Here is a 19,593-nt window from a genome sequence, read left to right on the forward strand (position 1 = left end):
TGTAAGAGTCCTTAATAGTCAGGAGAGTAAACTGCTGCTGAAGTTCTTATACAATTCTTTAAAATCACTGTGCAAAAATTATCTAGGCACATGCATTTAAAAATACTTCTGCCTGCAAATTTATTTCCATCTGTTTTACTAGTGGATCAACAAATAATTTCTGATTGCCACAGTATGAAATGACATCATAACATTTTTTTCCCCAAATATTGGATAGAGTAATTAGCTAAAATTTTATTTCCTTTGTAGTTTTTAAACCAGTAATGCTTTTATTGTATATGTTAACTGTCTTATTCTAGCATAAGCTTTTAGTTGCTGTTTCTGATACTTTCGTTTTTGCCACCAGCCATGTTAGATAATTAGTCACTCATCAACTTTCTACTTTGCCAATTTCTAACTTATATTGATTGCTATTCACTTATTCAGTCTGTCATACTCTCTAACTGCTACCCTTCACTTCACCTCTGATCTGAGGAGGCACTTAAGCAAAACCAAAATTGTATTCTCTTTGCTTTTAGTGGTCACTGAAGCCTTAGGAACAGTAACATCCAACTCCTTTTTACACACCCCCTCCACAATAATGGAGAAAAGCAAAACTTACTGACTTTTACAGTATTAAGGAGTTATGACACAGGGAAGTCAGCAGTTAATATGTGCTGAGATGTCAAGGGGCTTAAGTGTGTATGTTTGGCCATGTCATACAGTCAGAACTGGAAATCGTGCATGACTCAGTCTTTGACAGCTTTTTGTCTTAGATTTACTGTGATCTTTGTGTTCAGTTTGATCCATGGATTTACTGTACCGGGCTGCAATATTTTCTTGCTGTATGGTCTTAATCCAGTCATTTCCTTTAATATTACCGCAATAACAGAGGAAATGAAAACTCTTTTACAGGACACCTGCTTAGTTCAACTATGTGCAGCTCCAAAGGCCAATAGACTTGTCCACTATGAAACACAAGACAGTACAATGGCATTACAAAGTTACTCTGATGTTGAAGGTGTTTGTATAAGAAGGAGCACCCGAGGAGTAGACTCCACAGTTTCAGTCTCCTCATCCCTTTCTCCTGCCTGGGCTGTTTTTTTTCCAGTTTAAAAATATTTTGGCTGAAAAGGTATAAGAAAGGTTTTCCATTTTCCTGGTAAACTGGGAGGGAGCTGGAAAATTCCAGCAGTTTTGAAGAGAAAAGGTTGAGAAGGAAATACTTTTAGTTATGTGGAAATACGGGCATTGGTTTATTGCAACATCTGTAAACATGGGTACAATTCCTTTTGATAGATAAGACAAAAGTTTAAAAGCAATAGCAAAACACAGAGAAGCTTGAAAGCAAAGTGCTGGTGAGATGAGGAAGATTTGGCAAGACCCAGGTCTCCTGGTACACCTGCCCATTTGGCAGAGCTCCTTCTACTATGATCATCCGTGCAGGTCTAAACAAAATAAACTCAATCATGTAAAAGTCTCATTTCCCACTTGAGAAGTGATGTGGTTGTCTACAGCTATGCCTAATCAAGCTAGAATACTTTCTATACCTTCAAGAGAGCCATACTTTACTGAATAAATTAATTAGCCGCCCAGCTTTCACTACTGACCTGTGATCAGTTGCCCATTTTAGTTAGTCCAGCAGAAAGCAAACAGTATTAATCTGAACTTTTCTGAAGAAAGATTTCTGTCATTTTTTCAATGGAAAATTTATATTTCTCTAGTTCAGATGAGATAAAAATTGTATAATTTTTCTTTAACATCCTACTACAAACATAGAAAGAGTATTGTCTTGCTAGAGGACAGGAAGAAAAATGAAAAGCCACACCTTGGAACAGGATCATTACACAATGTGAAGTCAAAAGGTAAATTCTTTTTTGGCTGAAATGATATGACACTTCCTTGTAAGGTAGGATAATACAGCAGTCATTCTTTTGCAGACTTCATTTTATACTCTCATTATTTTTCATGATTTTTTTTTAAATATATTTACTTAATTGCTGTCTTTTTTACATCTTTCTTTTATCAAAATCCTAAATGCACCAACAGACTCACAGCTACCCCCTGGCCTTCACCCACCCCAGCCTTTAACTGCCAGACTGCAAAGATGAAGTCTGATTTGGTGTACCTATGAAATCTTGGATCAGACTCTTGGGAAAACAGCCAAATTATTCTACCTGCTCCCTAACATATTTTCCCATCTCTTCCTAACTTTCCATATTTTTTTTACTGGTCCGTCTAACTGACTATACTAGGGATATTTCTAGAGATTTGAAATTTCAGGTTGCCCCAAATTGCTTCCTAAACTTAACTGTCTAATTAAGTTGGTTTACTTCCTGAAGAAAATGGTTCCTACAACATTCAGTTGTAAACACCTTCAGCTCTTTCACTGAGTCCAAGGCAAGTAAGAAAAAGAAATGGTAGAAAAGGTATAGGCTGAACACACAGTTGTAAATGGCCATGGTATTGATTAAGGAGACTTTGGGGAGGCAAGGACAATCCCCAGACAAGGACTGTATATTTCGAAACACGACACTGGAACTCATGATAAGGAAGCGGCAGACGGACAGAGAAACAAATGTAAGGCCTATAAGTCTCAAAACTGGACATTGGAATTCATGATAAAGATACAACAAATGGAAGAATTAGCAGCAACTAGCTCTTGCAATTAAGAAACATGCCAACTCAGCAGATTCCTGACCAAAGGTGAAAAGTACACTGTGAGGAAGACTTTGGGTCTTCCTCCCAAAGACCATTGCTGACATCCTGAAGACCCCTGTCCACAATTCTTGGGAGGCTCTACGCAGGCGCAAGGTGCCAAAAGGCTAATTAGCATGAGAAGCGAGGGAAGGCAGGGATAGGTAATGAATATGTACAGGCGCTTGTAGAATATTGATAGATTGATTGCATAAATTCAAGACTGCTTTCCGCTTTGGGTATGCACGATAGGTGGAGAGATCCCCTGTGCATCCAGCGCTGCAATAAAGAATATACCACTTAAAGGAATTTTGGCTTCGATCTTTGAATCAGTATGTCCAGTCATGTGCCTTCTTATAACCTGTACAGTATTTGGCAGCACTGACATAAATGAGTGGGCAGAAAGACAGCTTTCTGAAGCCTTTACAGGGAAATACAGTTTTGCTGTTGTTTCCTTTCATTTATTCAGAACAGCAGTCATCACTGCACTGCAGGAACAGTCCTCAAAGGAAGACAGAATCTTCAAATGCTTTTTCACTTGCTTACTCCTCTACATTCTGCCAAATACCAAAAAAGATCAATGCAACATGACATGACTGTAGTCTTGCATTGTCTTGATTATTGATCATCAAGCAATATCTTCTGAAAGATTCTGACAGGAAACCATGCACTTGCTTAGAAGCAGGACATGGTGGAGAAATACTGTCCTGTAGCTTCTTACAACTACCTTCATACCTTGGACCTGCCACTCCATTAGCAGTTCTATTCTGCTATCACCTGCAGAAGAATAGAACTGATATCTGACATGAGAAAAAAAAAAAAAAAAAAAAAAAGCATTTCAGCTTTAGAATTTTCTTTCATCATGAAGTAAGCAGTTAACATTTACTGCCATTGTTCCATTGTCAAAACAGTCCTATTGCAATATAGTAAATGGAGCCAGCCATTTTCTGGCTAAATGAAGCCAAAAAGACCTGTGCGGTGCCAGGAGTTGGACTTGATGATCCTTAGGGGTCCCTTCCAACTCAGGATATTATATGATTCTTTGATTCTATGAATTCTTTCTTTCTGTTATTCTGGTTTCCTTATGCCTTGCTTTCTGTTCCTGCTTGGGTGTTTTTTTTTTTTTTTTGGTTTTGGTTTTTGTTTTTTTTGGTGGTGGTGGTGATGTTTTCATTTGTTTCTTTCTTTCTGTTTGCCCATTTGATCTTAACCATTACAAACCTTAAGCTTATTTTATCCCTGTCTCTTAACTTGATGCAATGGAAAAGATAATTTATTTTCTTCCTTTTTTTTTTTTTTCCTCCTGGTGATGCACCTCTCTCCTTCTTCCCTGATTCAGTCAGTGAGAATGTGAAATGGTCTCAAAGGGCAGAAGACAAAATCACCTGGATCTGCAAAATTTCAACCTCTTCTGAGGGTGGGGTTTCACAAAGGAATGTAGGCCAAAGTAACACTGGACTGTGTGCCATGCCTTGTGCTGGAAACACGAAAGACTTTCCAGCTGAATCAGGGAAGTGATCTGGTTTACCAAGATTACTTGGTGGCAGCTGAAGGAGGGTGGTGGCTGAGCAGTTATGGGCAAGGGAGCAGGGCCTGTCCTGGCTGCAGCACCAACTTCTTCCAGACCAGGTCCCCACCGAAATGCCTGGGTCATCCCTTTTCTTCCTGCTCCTTTTTCCATCTCACCTATTCCCGATCCTAAATTCATTGAATAATGCATAGTTTTATTTCTTTCACCTCCTACATTAGTATAGGAACTCTTTAAGCCTCCAGATACAAAAAAGTAGTGGATAAAAATCCACCACTTCCCTCATTCTTCACTCCATAAGGATCAGGAGCAGGCAAGAGGGCTACCTAGCTCCAGTAGTTTCATGCCTATTCCCTTTACACCACCCTGTCTCTTTCACAGAGAGAGATCTCACTGGGAGAAGTCACTGAGAGAGAACTCAGCGTTCTCAGAAGAGCCCTCAGTTTTTTACTCTGGATAGATTGTGACAAAGGTCCTTCCTGTCCCCAAACTCCTTTCCCTGCCCTTCCCTTTCCTTTGCCTTTGTGCTTTTGCTCTTTCTGATCTGCATTACTGCTGAGGAACTAAAGCACCAAACAGCAATCTCACTACTGCCATAGACTGGTTCTCAGCAGAACCCATTTATTTCCACCTGCAGCTGCTACAAAATTGGCTGCTCCTGGGGTGCAGCAGCAGCAGCAGCTGTCACCTCACAGAGGTGCAATAAGGAGATGGTGGTGATGACATGTAAATGTCAAATTTTAGCAATGTGACAATCTCCCGAAGTTTGCATCTGCTCTGAAATGCTCTGTACACTTCTGTATTCTCTGAGGAAAAGATCCTTTTAGCAATACAGAATCTGTCTGACTTTGTTGTATTTAATTTAGTATCTAATTCATTTCAAAGAAACAATGCAAATTTGACTTTACATAGAGGACACATTCTACAAGTTTCCTCAATTCTTTTTCTTCCAGGTAGTGAAGAACAAATTGAACCAGACTCCAGCTATACAATATTGCACTGCCTTATCTTCATACATGGTTTTACAGCAAGATAATCGTTACGTTTGCGATTTGATGTTACGGGAAACAAATTTAATCACACACATTGCATGCACACACATGCACAATACACCCATATATATTAATATGCAGAGATGTAGTTAAAAATGTGTTTATAGGATCAGAAGAGATCCTTGAAGGGCATAGTAAACTCAAAGCAATCCCCAGTGTTGATAATCAGCACTTTTCAGCCTTCTAAACCCCAGCAGAGCAGCAACAATAGGGCTAATCCAATTCTGATGCAACTGTTTCCTTTAGTAGCAGCTAACAACAAAGAGATTCAGCTCTGTGGTTTAAGGATGTAAGTGATGACTAGAAGAGAATAACATACTGGAAACACTTGTACACTGGTACAGTTTCCCTCCAAACACCCTTAATGTGACACTTCAGGTGTGAAAGCAGAGAGTGTGCAGGATTGGCTTTGTGTATACCTCTTGTGCTCCTTCCCTCGTCTGCTCCGGTTTCCAGTAAACACTCTTTTACCTTCCGCAGGGTCAGGACAAAGGTTATTTCTGCCTCAACAGAGTTTCTCAATTAAGCGCCCTCAGCCTCTGATCTTCTTCCTGTGGAATTCCCCACCACAACTGGAAGCTGAATGGCACATGTGCTTACATAAATGTAAATGAGAACTGTAGGAACTCATACTGCTTTGTTTTGCTCCTTCCCCCCCCCCCCCTTTTTTTTTTCCTTTCCTTTCCTTTCCTTTCCTTTCCTTTCCTTTCCTTTCCTTTCCTTTCCTTTCCTTTCCTTTCCTTTCCTTTCCTTTCCTTTCCTTTCCTTTCCTTTCCTTTCCTTTCCTTTCCTTTCCTTTCCTTTCCTTTCCTTTCCTTTCCTTTCCTTTCCTTTCCTTTCCTTTCCTTTCCTTTCCTTTCCTTTCCTGTTTTTAAATAAGGCACACTGTCTTCGGTATCTCTGTCAATTTAATTACAACTTTTTCATCACACAATAAGAATACACTATGACATCGCACAGCGCCCATGTAAGTTCCTAGACAGATATTGCATCTCTATGGTGCAAGGTGGTACAGCATATGACTTGTTTTACTGCAACCAAGCCTTCTGTTATCAAATTCATAGACACCATGATATGGCTAACAAATCACTTCAATATCTGGAATGTCATTACTTATTTATTCTGTTTATTGTAGGATATCTACTTTTGCAAGTCAAAGCAGTTAAATATTTTCAAATATCCGGAGCTCTAACAAGCTCTGACACTTTATGTTAAAGCAACTTAGCTGCATTTTCTGGACGTGTCTTTTTCTTTTTCTTTACTAAATAAACAGTTGTGCTTACTGTAATACATACTACTGTTAGTAATCCAAAGACTAGTAACAATATTGTTGAAACTCCATATTAGAAGTGGGATACACCATTCGGGGAACAAACTTTACAGCTCATGCAATATTAGACAGCTCAGAGTGAAGAAAAACATCATCAACAGCACACATCGCAACGTAAATTATGGTTATGTTTCCTGTTGTAAAAGCTTCTGGTTTAAATGCAAATATTTCTTTGCAGCCAGTTTTATAGAAGCTGTTAAACAAGTTTTATAGAACCTTAGTTCCAGAGGACTCTCACTTATTCTGATTTCATAACTTGCAGCTGAAAATACAAATATTAAAAGATATTGTCATCTGTGTATTAGCTATCATTCAAACTTCTGATCTCTCTCCAAATACTCTCTTTTCAAAATGCTTCCAAAATAATACTTACCTAATATTTTCTTCGTAAGTCAGTTGAGCACCATAAAAAAATAATGCAGCATGACGGATAGATCTACAAAAACTTGTTACCTAAACTAAGTGCTTGAATGATTCAATTTCTCACAGCACAGCATTGAAATGAAGAAGTGATGGTGGTCATCATGAGGCCACACTGAAATCTGACAGTAATTCTGACTTCACTTACTGTTATGTTAAAGTTGGTGAAGTAAAATTCCTACTTGACCAAATCTGATGTTTATTTACATTTTTTCTTTACATGTACAGAGTAATATGTCTACCTTCCATGAGTAGCAGAAAACATCAACTTAGTAAAAGTAAGCCTTCCATCAAAATCACCAGCACTGATTTTGAAACTCTCAAAAAGCTTATCGTCTAATTCCATTTAAAATCTTTGCAACTAGAACCACCATAGTTTATAAGAAAATTCCCACTAGTGTCAGTGAGACTAAACTCCATTACAGATCTTCCACTTTGGGTAGGAAGCAGGCCGGCAAGCTACGAACATACCTTGGCTTTTGTCAAAATCATTTCCTGGTGCGGTCCATGATAGAATGACCTTATCATCTTCTATTCTGGCCACAAGGTCAATAATTTTACATGGTGGAAACACATCAGCATGAGGTCCCATTGGAACTGCAGATATTATGAAGGATTCTCCCACAGCTGTTCTATGGAAACCTCCTCTTCTGTCTTGAATATCACTTTTAATAGCTGGGGGTCTTGATGGGTTCATCTTGAGTTTACCTACAGCATTAAAAAATGCTCATCAATCTTAACTTCTTGCATATTATTGTACTCTGCAGGTGACCTGAACATCACCTCATTTATACTGTTTTAAATCTGAAAAATCTATAAACCTCAGTTATGTACAATCATTTCTAGTGTAGTATCTGTTTCTTTACAGTTTCAAGAGTGCTAATTACTAAGAAAGCTGATATGAAATTACAGTAACTGTTGCTTGTTATAAAATAATTACAGGAGAGTTTAATATCCTAATACTGTAACTGTTCTTAATTTAGGATGACTGAATATAAGTAATAATAGTCATTATTACTTAATAAACTTATTGTTAGTCTTTTCACAAACAAAACACAAATCCTGTCTATCTGTACTACATAGGTACTACCCCATTATAGTTGTTTGTGGTATACTTTCAGTATTCTGGGGTATAGAGACTCTTTTGGTGTTAATGCCTTCGTAACTGAACATCTCCTAGCTGGGCTGTTGTTGTTCTAATGCATCCTCCTAGTATTTGTGAAGGGATGTGATGTATTCAGGTGCTGGAATAGATAGCTATATCATTTTCCCTTCATTGCTTTACCTTACCATTTTCTATATAACCTGGTATATACATGGCGTGACTCCACAGCTTTGCAGTTTGTGGCACAATAGTCCTGTTAGCTTGGACATGAGCTTTCAGGCTGTATCTGCCACTCCCAGGGAAAGAAAACAAGTACTTGGAATATATGCCATCATTCTTAACAATGTCAGAACCTAGACAGAAAAATGACATAAATTAACATCAAACAAAAATGGATGTGCTTATTTATGCTTTCTAGATTCACATACAGAAACTAGAATGTAAGAATAATAGGTAAATTCTCCTCTGATGTGCAACCTGTGCAGATCCTCTGCATTTGGTTGTATGTTAAAACTTAAAGAAGACTATGATCTGAAGCTAAGATACCTCTTTGTATGGCATGTTAACTGAAGGAAGAGCTAACAGGAAAATCATCTATTATTTCATAAGTTGTTACACTTTGGCCCCTGAGCTGGGATCTGGGAAAACGCCCAGGAATTCAGGGAAAATGGGGTGGGTGGACCTTCACCTCCAAAGTCCTCTGTACATTCCTGAAACACACTTCTAATTTATGGACTTACTCCTATGGTGGCACAAACCAGAGAGTATTCATTACTACTTCTGATTGTTTTCAGTTGTGAACTTTAATATAGAAAAAACACTTTATTGAAGTAGCTCCAAAAGTTACCAAAGTGATTTTGTAACTACCTACTCTACTACTCTACTCTCCGTAACTATCCTTTCTACCAATATGATGGACTGCATGTAAGATGTTGCCTTGCAGCATGCTGAAGTAACCAGAATAATTTCTGCAAAGAAAATGCACAAGTTAAAATATTACTAAATCCAAACTCCTTTGGATATTTACAGCTTTGCTTGGCAACTGTAAGAGGGAGTAAAGCATAGGGCCTGCAATTTCTGCCTGTAAGTGGTCATACTTCACTCTGCTAACAGCTGTTTAAGTTACTGCTCTTTGAAGACCTCATCTTCCAATGTGCTGAACATCATTTATTTTGATCAGCTTGAATGACAACCGGTAGCTCCAGCACACAACACAATTCTGATTACTGGAACATGTCTGTGTATTTTATTTATGCACATAAATCCTTTTCTGAATCAAAGTGTATCCAGAAACAGCACCAACTGTTTGTTGCACTCTTGTGTGTTACCACAGAACCTTGGAAACTCGGTCTCAGTGCATTGTATCATACAGTATTCAGTGAAGGTAGCATTTAGGGGAGCCCTATAATTTCATTTTCTAGATATTTTTGAATTTATATTCCTAGAGTCTTTTTACCTGCTCCATTGTCCAGAAGTTCCAAGGAATTGGGATCTCCATTCTCTGGACTGATGACAGCAGTCACGCTTGCTCCAAGAACAGGGGAAAAGCCGTGACTCACCTGTACATAGACAACCATTGCACTGGGATAGTAATTTATATCTTTACTCATATGGGTTTTTACAGCCACAGGAGGTATAGTAGAGTTTGCTGCTCGAGAAGTTACTGTCATTGTTAGAACTTGAGGAGCCAGGTGAACATTTGTCAGTGTGTATGTCCACTCCCCTGTCTGAAAAAACAACAATCAAATATTTTCAAATGAAATAATTCACTTTTGGATAATTTAATTTATGCTTATTTAAATTCTGACAGCCTCCTTAGACTAAGTAACATCCTTCAAGTAGCTTTGTTTCTGTCACTGGGAACACTCATAAATGCAACTCAGAATGAAGAAGTGTTTTCCAGCTGTCCTCTGTCTTTTGCCAATTGTTTGGCAACTATTCCATGTGAGACCACAAGCATCAGATTTGATTATTTTCTTAGCATCTGTGGACTATTTAAGAAATTAAGGATTAATTTTTATGGGGAAAAAAAAAGTTTTCAGAATTTTAATGATGGGAATATGTTTCTATGAACAATGGAGTAATTTTAAATGAATTATTAAGTTAAAAAGAAAAACCACACACTTGTAATGCTATCTACTACTTAGAATAGTAACAAGACAGAAGATTCGCCTACTGGCTCGGTTTCTGATAGTTCTCAGAAACTTGTAGTTAAGTTGTAAACCAAGTGTGAAGTAATAAAAAAAAACGCACCTTCAGATAGCGCTCTTGAACACAGCAGATGCTTCTGTTTGGCACGCAACAGCAGTCATACTAACATAGTGTAGCAGACCCATTCTGTCTCATGCTATTAAATGATTTTCCTTAACATAACTTTATTAGAATCGAAGCAATGTAGAGTCAGGATGTTAAAAAGCAAAATTGTTAAAAGGCAAAAAAAGACCATAAGTTGTACCTCCGCAATTCCTGGAATCTGGAGACGTGCTACATGGAAAACTGAATCAGAGACAAAGTCCTTGCTGGTGTAGCTTTTCCGATTGGGATCAACCAGATTGATCTCAGGTGGTTCAGCAGCTTGTCAGGTGGCTACAAAGAAGGTTTCTCTTCCCACGGTGCTATCAATAGTCACTGCCCTCCTGAGTTGTTTGTACCCTCCAATACTTTCACTAGCACTTTCGATCTATCAAAAACAAAATTATTCTGTCAGTTTTGAAAATCACATATATTCTGACAAAGAAGGACTTATTTTTATTCAGACAACTTTAAATATCAGACCTGATAGACTTGAAAAGAATTGAAAACACACACCAATATTATTCTTTTATAATAAATGGGGACTTTATTCTCCCCCTCAAATACAAAACAGCAAAATTTAGTGACAGTTCCATGGAATCACAGAAATGACAGAAAAATTAGGCCCAATGGCCTTCTTTTCATGTTACATTTCTGCTGGATGGAATTCCAGAAACATATAGCTATGTAGGATATTGCCACTTTCCCAGCTCAAAAGCAATGCTGCTGTTAAAGAGCATGACACTGAAGAAGATTGATTTATGAGTTTAAAAGTTCAATCTACATGCTCTTCCATGAGGAAAAAAATAGCAATAGATAGAATTCCTGATGGAGACAGATCATTGCCCTCATAACTTCCTTGGAGGATCAAACTGTCAGATGACATTCTATGCCTTGTGTGAGACAAACTGCAGAGAAAAAGCTTGATATACTCTAGCAAACAGTAGAATCTGAGGGAACTTTCTACAGTTTTCCAGATTATACAAAAGAAGTTTAACACAATAGTATTGTCTCAATACTTTGCTCAACCTGCAAATAGAGGCTGGAGAAGTGGTCACCTGAAAAGAGGAAGCAGGACTCCTAGATAAATTTGCTACATTTTTATTTTATCTAAAACAACAGGAAGCAGAAATATTAACTGTGCTCATATGACAAACCTGAACAGATTGAAAGTATCTTCACTTCTGGACAAAATGTCAGTGAAAACATCCAGTACGTCACTGAAGTCCAGTCTTTCAGGAACAAAATACTTCAGCCCTCCTGAACCAGCATAGCTGATTACAAATTTGGCTATTACATATTATACATGACACAATAACTAGATCAGGTTTGCAAGATGTACCACAGGTCACAGAACTGTCAGGGAGGGAGGACAGCCACCTCCCTTATCCATGGTCTCTGACCATCTTCTTCATCAGAGTTTAAAAACTCAGCAGCTTCAAAATGACTCTTGAATCAGAATGACAAAGGGAGTTAATTACTCTAAAATTACATTATATGAAATAATTTTACATTGCTTTAAGAAAATATCATGGTAATGTTGCAATAACAATACTACATTTTTAATCGAGTAGCGTAACTTATCGAGCTGAAGACTTGTCAAGGCTACCTGCATGAATGAAGGCCATTTCCAACACAGACACTCAGGGACAGCTTTTTATAAGTGCCTATGTGCAAGAATAAAAGCTGTATTCTTCTTCCAGTGTCTCTGGCAAAAGTAAGTTATTTAGGTGCTGAATTTTCACTGATGTTACTACACTCTAGTACCTATTAAAATCTGGAACCTAGATCTTCTCTGTTTAGTCTGTACCATTGGCTTTCAATCTCCTTTTAGATCTGTGGCTCTGCTAACACCTTTGAGTGGAAGCAGGGACTTCATAATGAGTCTCACTCCAAGTCACAGTAAGGACACTTTTCTTTGGCGTTTTCTGAGAAAGAAATTGTGTCTGAGACTTACTGCTTGAGATTGTTCCAAACAGAAATATATTGTCAGGTTCTCGGTTTCACATAAATCTATGCATATGCCAGCTTTACTAGACATACCTGAGTTGAACACTTTCAGGACCGGAGTCATGGTTTGTTCCTGTACTTACCTGTCTCTTTGGAGAAGTGTTCGATTTCCTTAGCAGCTGAGGACCCAACAGTAATGGTACGGATGATTGATCCACTGTTAATCATTTCAGAAAAACACCTGCTCGTACTATTGTCTTGTCCACCCATTACCAATATAATTTCAGATCCATACAGATTTCCTTCTTTCTTCCTAATGACCTGATAGTAGAAGAACAAGCATTAGCAGATGCTATAAATATCATATCATCTACACTGAAATTAATTTTGACACTGTCTTTAAAGAAATTGTATCAGAATGAATACAATGAAGGTTTTATATCACAATAAGGTATAGAAAGTAAAGGGCCTAAAATAAGAATATGCTGCAAATGGGTATTTGACAAGGAGCCATGCAGTAGGCACCTATTATTTCCCTTTCTTGAAGCACCTCTTTTACTTCCTTTTTTCTCCTAGCAGAAGGCTGAGACTACAGGCTCCAGAATGCAGAAAGTCAATTAAAATCAGACAAGAAAAAACAGCACTGCTCCCAAATTTCTGCTTCATTACAAATTCAGAGAGGCGGTGACCCATCATAGGGTCAGGATGAATACATTTCACATGAGGCATTTGCTGAACTGTTGCAGTACTCAGCAGACAGAAATAAACCAAAGCAGGAAAAAAATCTCCTTAATATACTGGGCTTAAACATGCAATAATAAGAGCATGCTAACGAATTTATATTGCAAAACAAGACCAAATGAAATGTGATTTTAGAGAAACAGAAGTTGAAGTTAACAAACAAAATCTTCCTTAATCAAAGGATGCAGAAATGCTGAGTGTGCCAGCCTAGGTTTTAAGAATAATTTAGAAAGCAAAATACAAAAAAAAAAAAAAAAAAAAAAAGATAAAGCTTATATAGCTCATAAAATTTGTAATGGCTAAAGTTGCAAAGTTTAAAAATACATAACATGATAGTTTAAAATGCATATATCATTAAGCGTATGGCAACAATCACATAACGTTATTTTAAAAAGAGTTTGTTTATTATATTTTTAATTATTAGTAGATGATACATAAAAGGTACACAGAAAAGCCACAATGGTTCTTTTCAAAAATTACATAATTATCAGTAGAAAACACTTGATGCAGCCTAGACACAGAAATCCTCATAACTGAAAAGAACAAACCATCTACACAAGAGGTGCAAAGAGAAGTGATGCTTCACCTCATGCGTGAGCTGCAGGCCTGCACAGACATTTGCTCTGTCCCTCCCTGGAGCTGTAGGTAGGTACGAAGCAAGCTGTTTCCGTGCATAATCGCTCACTATCTGGAGCACATGAGTTTTGATCTCTCCTCTGTCACTGAATGTGACAATACCAACGTAAGAGTTTTCTTCCACAATTTGCAGTAAATACAGTTCTGCTGCTTGATGCAATCTATTGATACAACTACCCTACATATAAAAGAAGTTTAAAAACAAATAGATTTGTAAGCATGTGGAATAATAATGAATGCTGCAAATTATAAATTAATAGCTAAGAATTCTTGGCAGAAAATTTCACAAAGACAAGGAACATGGAATATTCCCTTTTGCAAGTTCCAACATTAATTTAATTTAGAATACAAAATCCAAACATGCTATTCACTTTATTTCAATGAAGATCAGCCTTAAACTAATCAAATGCTTAGCCCACTCACTGCTGAGCACTGGTTGTCTTCAGACTTTGAGATCCCTCTCTTCTGGAATTTTTTTTTGTTCCTTTCACTTTTTTTCCTGCCCTTCCAGCTCATGTCCATCTTTCTCATGTTCCAGGCTACCCAGCCTAAATATTTAAACTATAACATGCAGTGTCCTTTATTTCTCTCAAACCTTGCCACTGATAGTCAACTGGCGAGTATCCAGCATCACCGTCCTGGCCTCATTTATGTTGGTCTTGATTCCTCTGCCTCAAAAGAAAAGAAAATCCCAAATTATGTCACTGTCAAATTGATTCCTTGCATCTGTGGCGAGATTTTTCAATCTCTGCTTGGAGACTACTTTTAGATGAATACAGTTTCTGAAAACACAAGACAAGAAAAAGTAAAATGTGAAATGGAATACATCTGATAAAGAATTTACCCCAGCTATTGTGTTGGAAAATTCAAGAACTAAACAGATTACTCTGTCTCTCTTCTGCAGCAATAAGAAGGAGGGAGGAGGCTGCTGTTGGTCAGTGGAGGATTATTTTCAAAATCTGTAGAGTTTTTAATTACTTCCCATGTGCTTCTGTAGTCACACATTTGATTCTGAAAATTGGGTGCTTCTCTGTTATGGTTATGCTCATTACAGAATTCAGCCACCTAAAATGAAAAACAAGTAGACAAAAATCAGAAGTATTCAACAACATAGTAACAAATAAATATAGCAGTGGAAAACCATTAGTGCTGATTTTCTTGTATAGTTGAGACATCAGCTGACAGTAAACATCGTTCCACATTATTAGCAGTACGCATTGCAGTTAATTTGCTTACATGAAAGTTGAAAAAAATAGCTTTTCTAAAAGAAGAATAAATAAAGTTTTATAACAGTTTCATTGAAAGAAATCTGTTCTTATAAGTTTGTACTTACAGATGATAAACTTTGCATATACATTATTGATGATACTGCAGTTTGATTTCTCTCAGGAATAAATGCACATCCTTCCTTAAAAAACCCTGATTAATGACACAACTACCATCAGTGCAGGAGTTTTTTTCACACACATAGATGCCAGTAAGATCAGAGGAACACCTAAGTATAAAACAGAATACATTTCCACTTAAAAACCCTACCTGAATATAGTGATGACATTAATGATGTTTGCAGTATACTCTGCATAGCTCCTGCAACAAGTCATCACAGTAAAAAGATACATGTGATGTGACATGAAGAAAAATCTTTTTTTTTTTTTTAACTTCTCCATCACATCATTCTTTAACTAAGTAGAAATATTACAGTTCATCATCATTCTTTGACTAAGTAGAAATATTACAGTTACAGATGTAAAGTTTACAACTGCATAAGTAATCTTATTCATCCAGCAGCAACCTCTTCCAAATGCTTCTGTACCCGAGAAAATGCGTGTAAATGGCTCGCTGGTGTACCACAGGCACAGGCAACATCTCAGTGAGCTACCAGGTTAAATGTGCTGTAATAAAACTTTGTTTCTCAATGTCCGTTTGGCCATATGGACAGCAAGGAAAAGCAGGTAGAGAGTCAGGCATTCCCGCACTGGTGAGCGTGTGGGGTGAATATGTGCAGGAGTAGCAAAGATGAAAAAAGTTGTTTGAAGAAGAGAGACTGAGAAGCTTAATAGGAAAGCCCAATATCTGCAGTGTACCCAGAGAAGGGTGAGGGGGTAAGTGGCAGAAAAGCTTGAACAGACAAATAGCGTGGGAAGAAGGATTTCAGTACAAGCACCATTTCCTCTCCAGGAGCAGAGCTTGGAAGTGGTTAAGTGTCCAGTGTCAATTCAGAAAAATGTAACGCTCACTGACACTGCCAATCCATCAACGACAGAAATGTGGAAAGATGAATGTGGAGAAAATCATGTGCTCTATTCATAAAGAAGAAATAGGAATGCCTCAAGACTTCATAGAAAAACATCAGGCAGCTTTCTGAAGTGCACCAAAAAGGGCTTGCAGAAGGAAAAAATGCCGAATTACCTTGTAACTTTAACCTGATTCTTCTCGGTGACATAGAAAGGTCTGTCAGTGTCATACTCATCAAACACCCCCCATCAAAGGTGGGCCCACTCATGCACAAAGGCTCTGCCTGCAGGGAGGACATTGTAATGGGAGTCAGCCACTGCCTGCAGAACTAATCAGCAATGCCACAGCAGGGACTTCCTGACCAGCACCTTTCCAGCAGCAATCAGCTGTATGCAGTTTTAATATCAAGCAATTTACATCTGTGTCTAAGTGTGACTAAATTCAAATAACGTCATTTGAAAGTCTTAGATTTTACATCACTTAAAATTGGCTTCTTTTATCATCATTTGTTTGAGCTTGAATTCAGACTCCAGGAGTGTATGACAAAACAGGAATGCTTTTTAATATACACTTACAGGAGAGTAAAACATGCATCAAAATGTAATTAAAAAATTGATGTTGGAAGTGGAACTAACCTCAACAAACCAGAACTTCATTTTCCATTAACCATACTAGTGTGGGATTAGGAACAAAAGGCTATCTTTATGCAGTTAGCACAGGTTTTTGCACAGCAGCACATGCTACTGAGATATGTGCACGAAACGTACAGGAAAGGGTTATGCAATGTAGTTTTTAGTATTCTTCTGTCTTTTGTTCTACACTGCTATTGCAAGCTGGAGAAGTAAATGGTTTAAGGAATTTACCCCGTGAGCCATAGATGTCCATCAAATAATAATTTACTAGGAAGTTAGGTGTGAAGTGAATATATTTTCCCATTTTTCCACATGCTTCGTGTTGTAGGGTGTATGGATCATCACTGTATTTCCAATAAGGATCAGCCACTATGACATCTGCCTGAAATTACACAAAAAGTAACTTGAGTAATGATAGAAATATTCTGCTGTAATATTCTGTACATGATCTAATGTTACCCAGCCCATAACAGAACTCCTACTTTCTGACACAGAAAGACTAACAGCAGATTATGGACAGATTTCCCAGCAGCATAACTGAAGCTTGAAGTGGGAGACTACTGTATTTATTCCTTTATTAAAGCTTTTTACATATTAGACACATTTCTTAGAAAAAAATGCTTCTGACTACAGTAATAAAATAGAGAGCCAAGCAAGCCCTTTCACCAGAAGCCCAGTGATCTTGAAAGGGGTGTTTCTTTTCTTGCACATAGCCATGCTTTTCCTTTCTGTACTGCTGTTTCATGTATTAGCTTAAAATTCTTGGCAGAAAACATCACTGAGAGAAGGAATATAAAATATTCCTCTTTGCAAGTTCCAATGTTAATTTAATTTAGAATATAAAATCCAAATATGCTATTCAGTTTATATCAATGATATCAGCCTTAAACTAATCAAATTAAGGGACTGATCATCTTTAAAGTCAAAACAGACATTTCTATGCACTTTTTTGCTGAGGTCTCCTGTATCCACCCACAGTATGCCTACAAATCTATAGCACATCTTTTATAGAGCTAGCTTCTTTTTATTTAAAAACAGCAAGTGAGGAAGAATCCACATCTACATGTTTTTGCAGGTGTAAACACAAGGACAGGTCCAATTTCCAAGGGTCTTTCAAGTGGAAAGTCTTCTTTCTGATGACCAATACATTTTCATAAGGATTTGTTGATATTATTACACAACCTAGTGAGAAAATATATTGTAATATCTGCTGCAAATATCTCTTACTTGTGGAGCTGGTCATAAGTACCAGTGGCCATGCATGTAGCTAAAACACAGATTAACATGCATCCCATTTCCTGGATTCCAGCTACACAAAGTTTGGAATAAACGGAGAAAACTAACCATTATGAACTAGTCTCTGCTTCTTTTTCTACCTCTGTAGCAACAAGCTGACTTTGCTCTTTCAGATTTCCTTGGCTTTTGAGACAGACCTTCCCTAATAAGTCTGAAACTCCACCTAGACAAGTATTGCTGCTGTCATCAGCACAACTGCCAGCCAGGAATTATTAGAGGGATGATAGGTTAAGAAAGCAAGAGGGAAAAAAAACAACAACCAAACCAAAAACACAACTAAGCAAAACACTGGAAATCACAAGCAGAGGTCCTTGACTTGTCATAAATGTGAAAACAAGTAGAGAAACAAAACTGAGTAAAAACAAGGATATTCAGAGCAGACAGGATATTCAGAATAAGGGTATTCAGTCCAGCTGTCGGCCAGGTTTTCAAAATAATTAAACAATCTGCAAAGGATTGTGTTTATGGACTATGACAGATTTAACATGGAGCTTCTTGCAGTTCAGGACTCTCTTGTTTCTCATTTAAAACCAAAAGGATGGTACAACTCTGTGTTGTTACTGATGCTCATTACTCGTGGTTTTACTAGCAATGGTTCCTAGATCATGATTTTGCCTGTTTTAAGGGCATTCTCATGTGGATGGTTGTTCACATCACTTTTTAAAAGTTAATGTACATGTGGGTACACGAATAAATGTTTAAAAGATTTTTTTAGTGCACTCTATTCCCTGCATTAGCTGTTGAGCCTTACCTTTTCATAGGTCTCGTGTTTTGGTTTCTCATAACTCTTGTCCTTCCATGTCGGAGGTATCAGAATATTCATGCTCCTGAAATAGACCCTTCCTCTTGTAGCATTGAACAAATACAAAGAAGCCTCAGTGATCATGTCCTGGCAAATAAGCAATGGAAAAAACAGGTTGACGGATTAAGCAGTATGTTCGCTCTGCGATCAGTCCTGACTATGGCATTTGCCAGCAAACATTAAAGAAAAGAGCTCAGCGATCTCATCAAGGCAGCGTAACGATCCTATCATCCCATTGTCCCATTTCTGCAAGACCTCGTATTCAGGCATCTCAGGGCCGCTTTAGAAGCACTCATTCACCGTCGAGGATGACATAAACGCTAGGGCTGCCTCTCTGGAGACCAGCAACATGATCGGTTGAGGTTGGTGGTGGCTAAAGGTATGCGTCAGGACCGTTCCCCCCCAGAGCTGGGGGGCACCAGGCACTGACCACCAGCACGGGACCACGGCAGCCATGGGCCTGCTGCCTCGGGGGATGCCGCCTTACCTGAAGGCTGGCAAGGAGCCAGCCGTCCTCCGGCAGCCGGGGGTGCACGGCAGACAGCAGTCCCTCGTAGCCGCCGTCCCGCAGCACCGCCACCACCTCCCCTGCCGCCACCAGCGCCAGCAGCAGCAGTGCGGCCCCCACCGCGGCCCCGCCGTCCATGCCGGAACCGTGGGATCCCTGCTGCTACACAGGGGGAATGGCGTGACAGGGGTGAAGTGTGACCTCCAGCTAGGCTCCGACCCGCCACATTGTTGGCTTTCAACAGCTTCTCGTTTCCCTGCAGGCATTGTCTGTATCCACGCCAACCACCTGCCCTACCCACGTGCAGCAGGGCCTCTGCCTCCACACACAGCACTTGCAGGGTTTTAGGATTTCCAGGACTACTTGTTCATAGTAAGAGAGAAGCTGGCC

General features: G+C 38.5%; 1 protein-coding gene across 1 annotated transcript; it reads right to left on the bottom strand.

The window, feature by feature from the left end:
* Positions 1-6,467: 6,467 nt before the first annotated feature.
* Positions 6,468-19,341, bottom strand: CLCA2 (chloride channel accessory 2; the record flags this gene model as incomplete). Its single annotated transcript, XM_082766561.1, is given in 21 exon segments — positions 6,468-6,598; positions 6,601-6,640; positions 6,644-6,774; positions 6,777-6,848; positions 7,478-7,714; positions 8,297-8,464; positions 9,568-9,838; positions 10,567-10,689; positions 10,693-10,791; positions 11,557-11,663; positions 12,497-12,674; positions 13,681-13,908; positions 14,575-14,654; positions 14,657-14,795; positions 15,064-15,146; positions 15,149-15,225; positions 16,140-16,213; positions 16,217-16,248; positions 16,829-16,979; positions 18,645-18,782; positions 19,183-19,341. Coding segments are annotated over 21 exon segments (2,718 nt in total).
* Positions 19,342-19,593: the final 252 nt, after the last annotated feature.

The sequence above is a fragment of the Aythya marila genome (assembly GCF_965140915.1).
Source record: "Aythya marila genome assembly, chromosome: 8".
Taxonomy (NCBI): Eukaryota; Metazoa; Chordata; class Aves; order Anseriformes; family Anatidae; genus Aythya; species Aythya marila.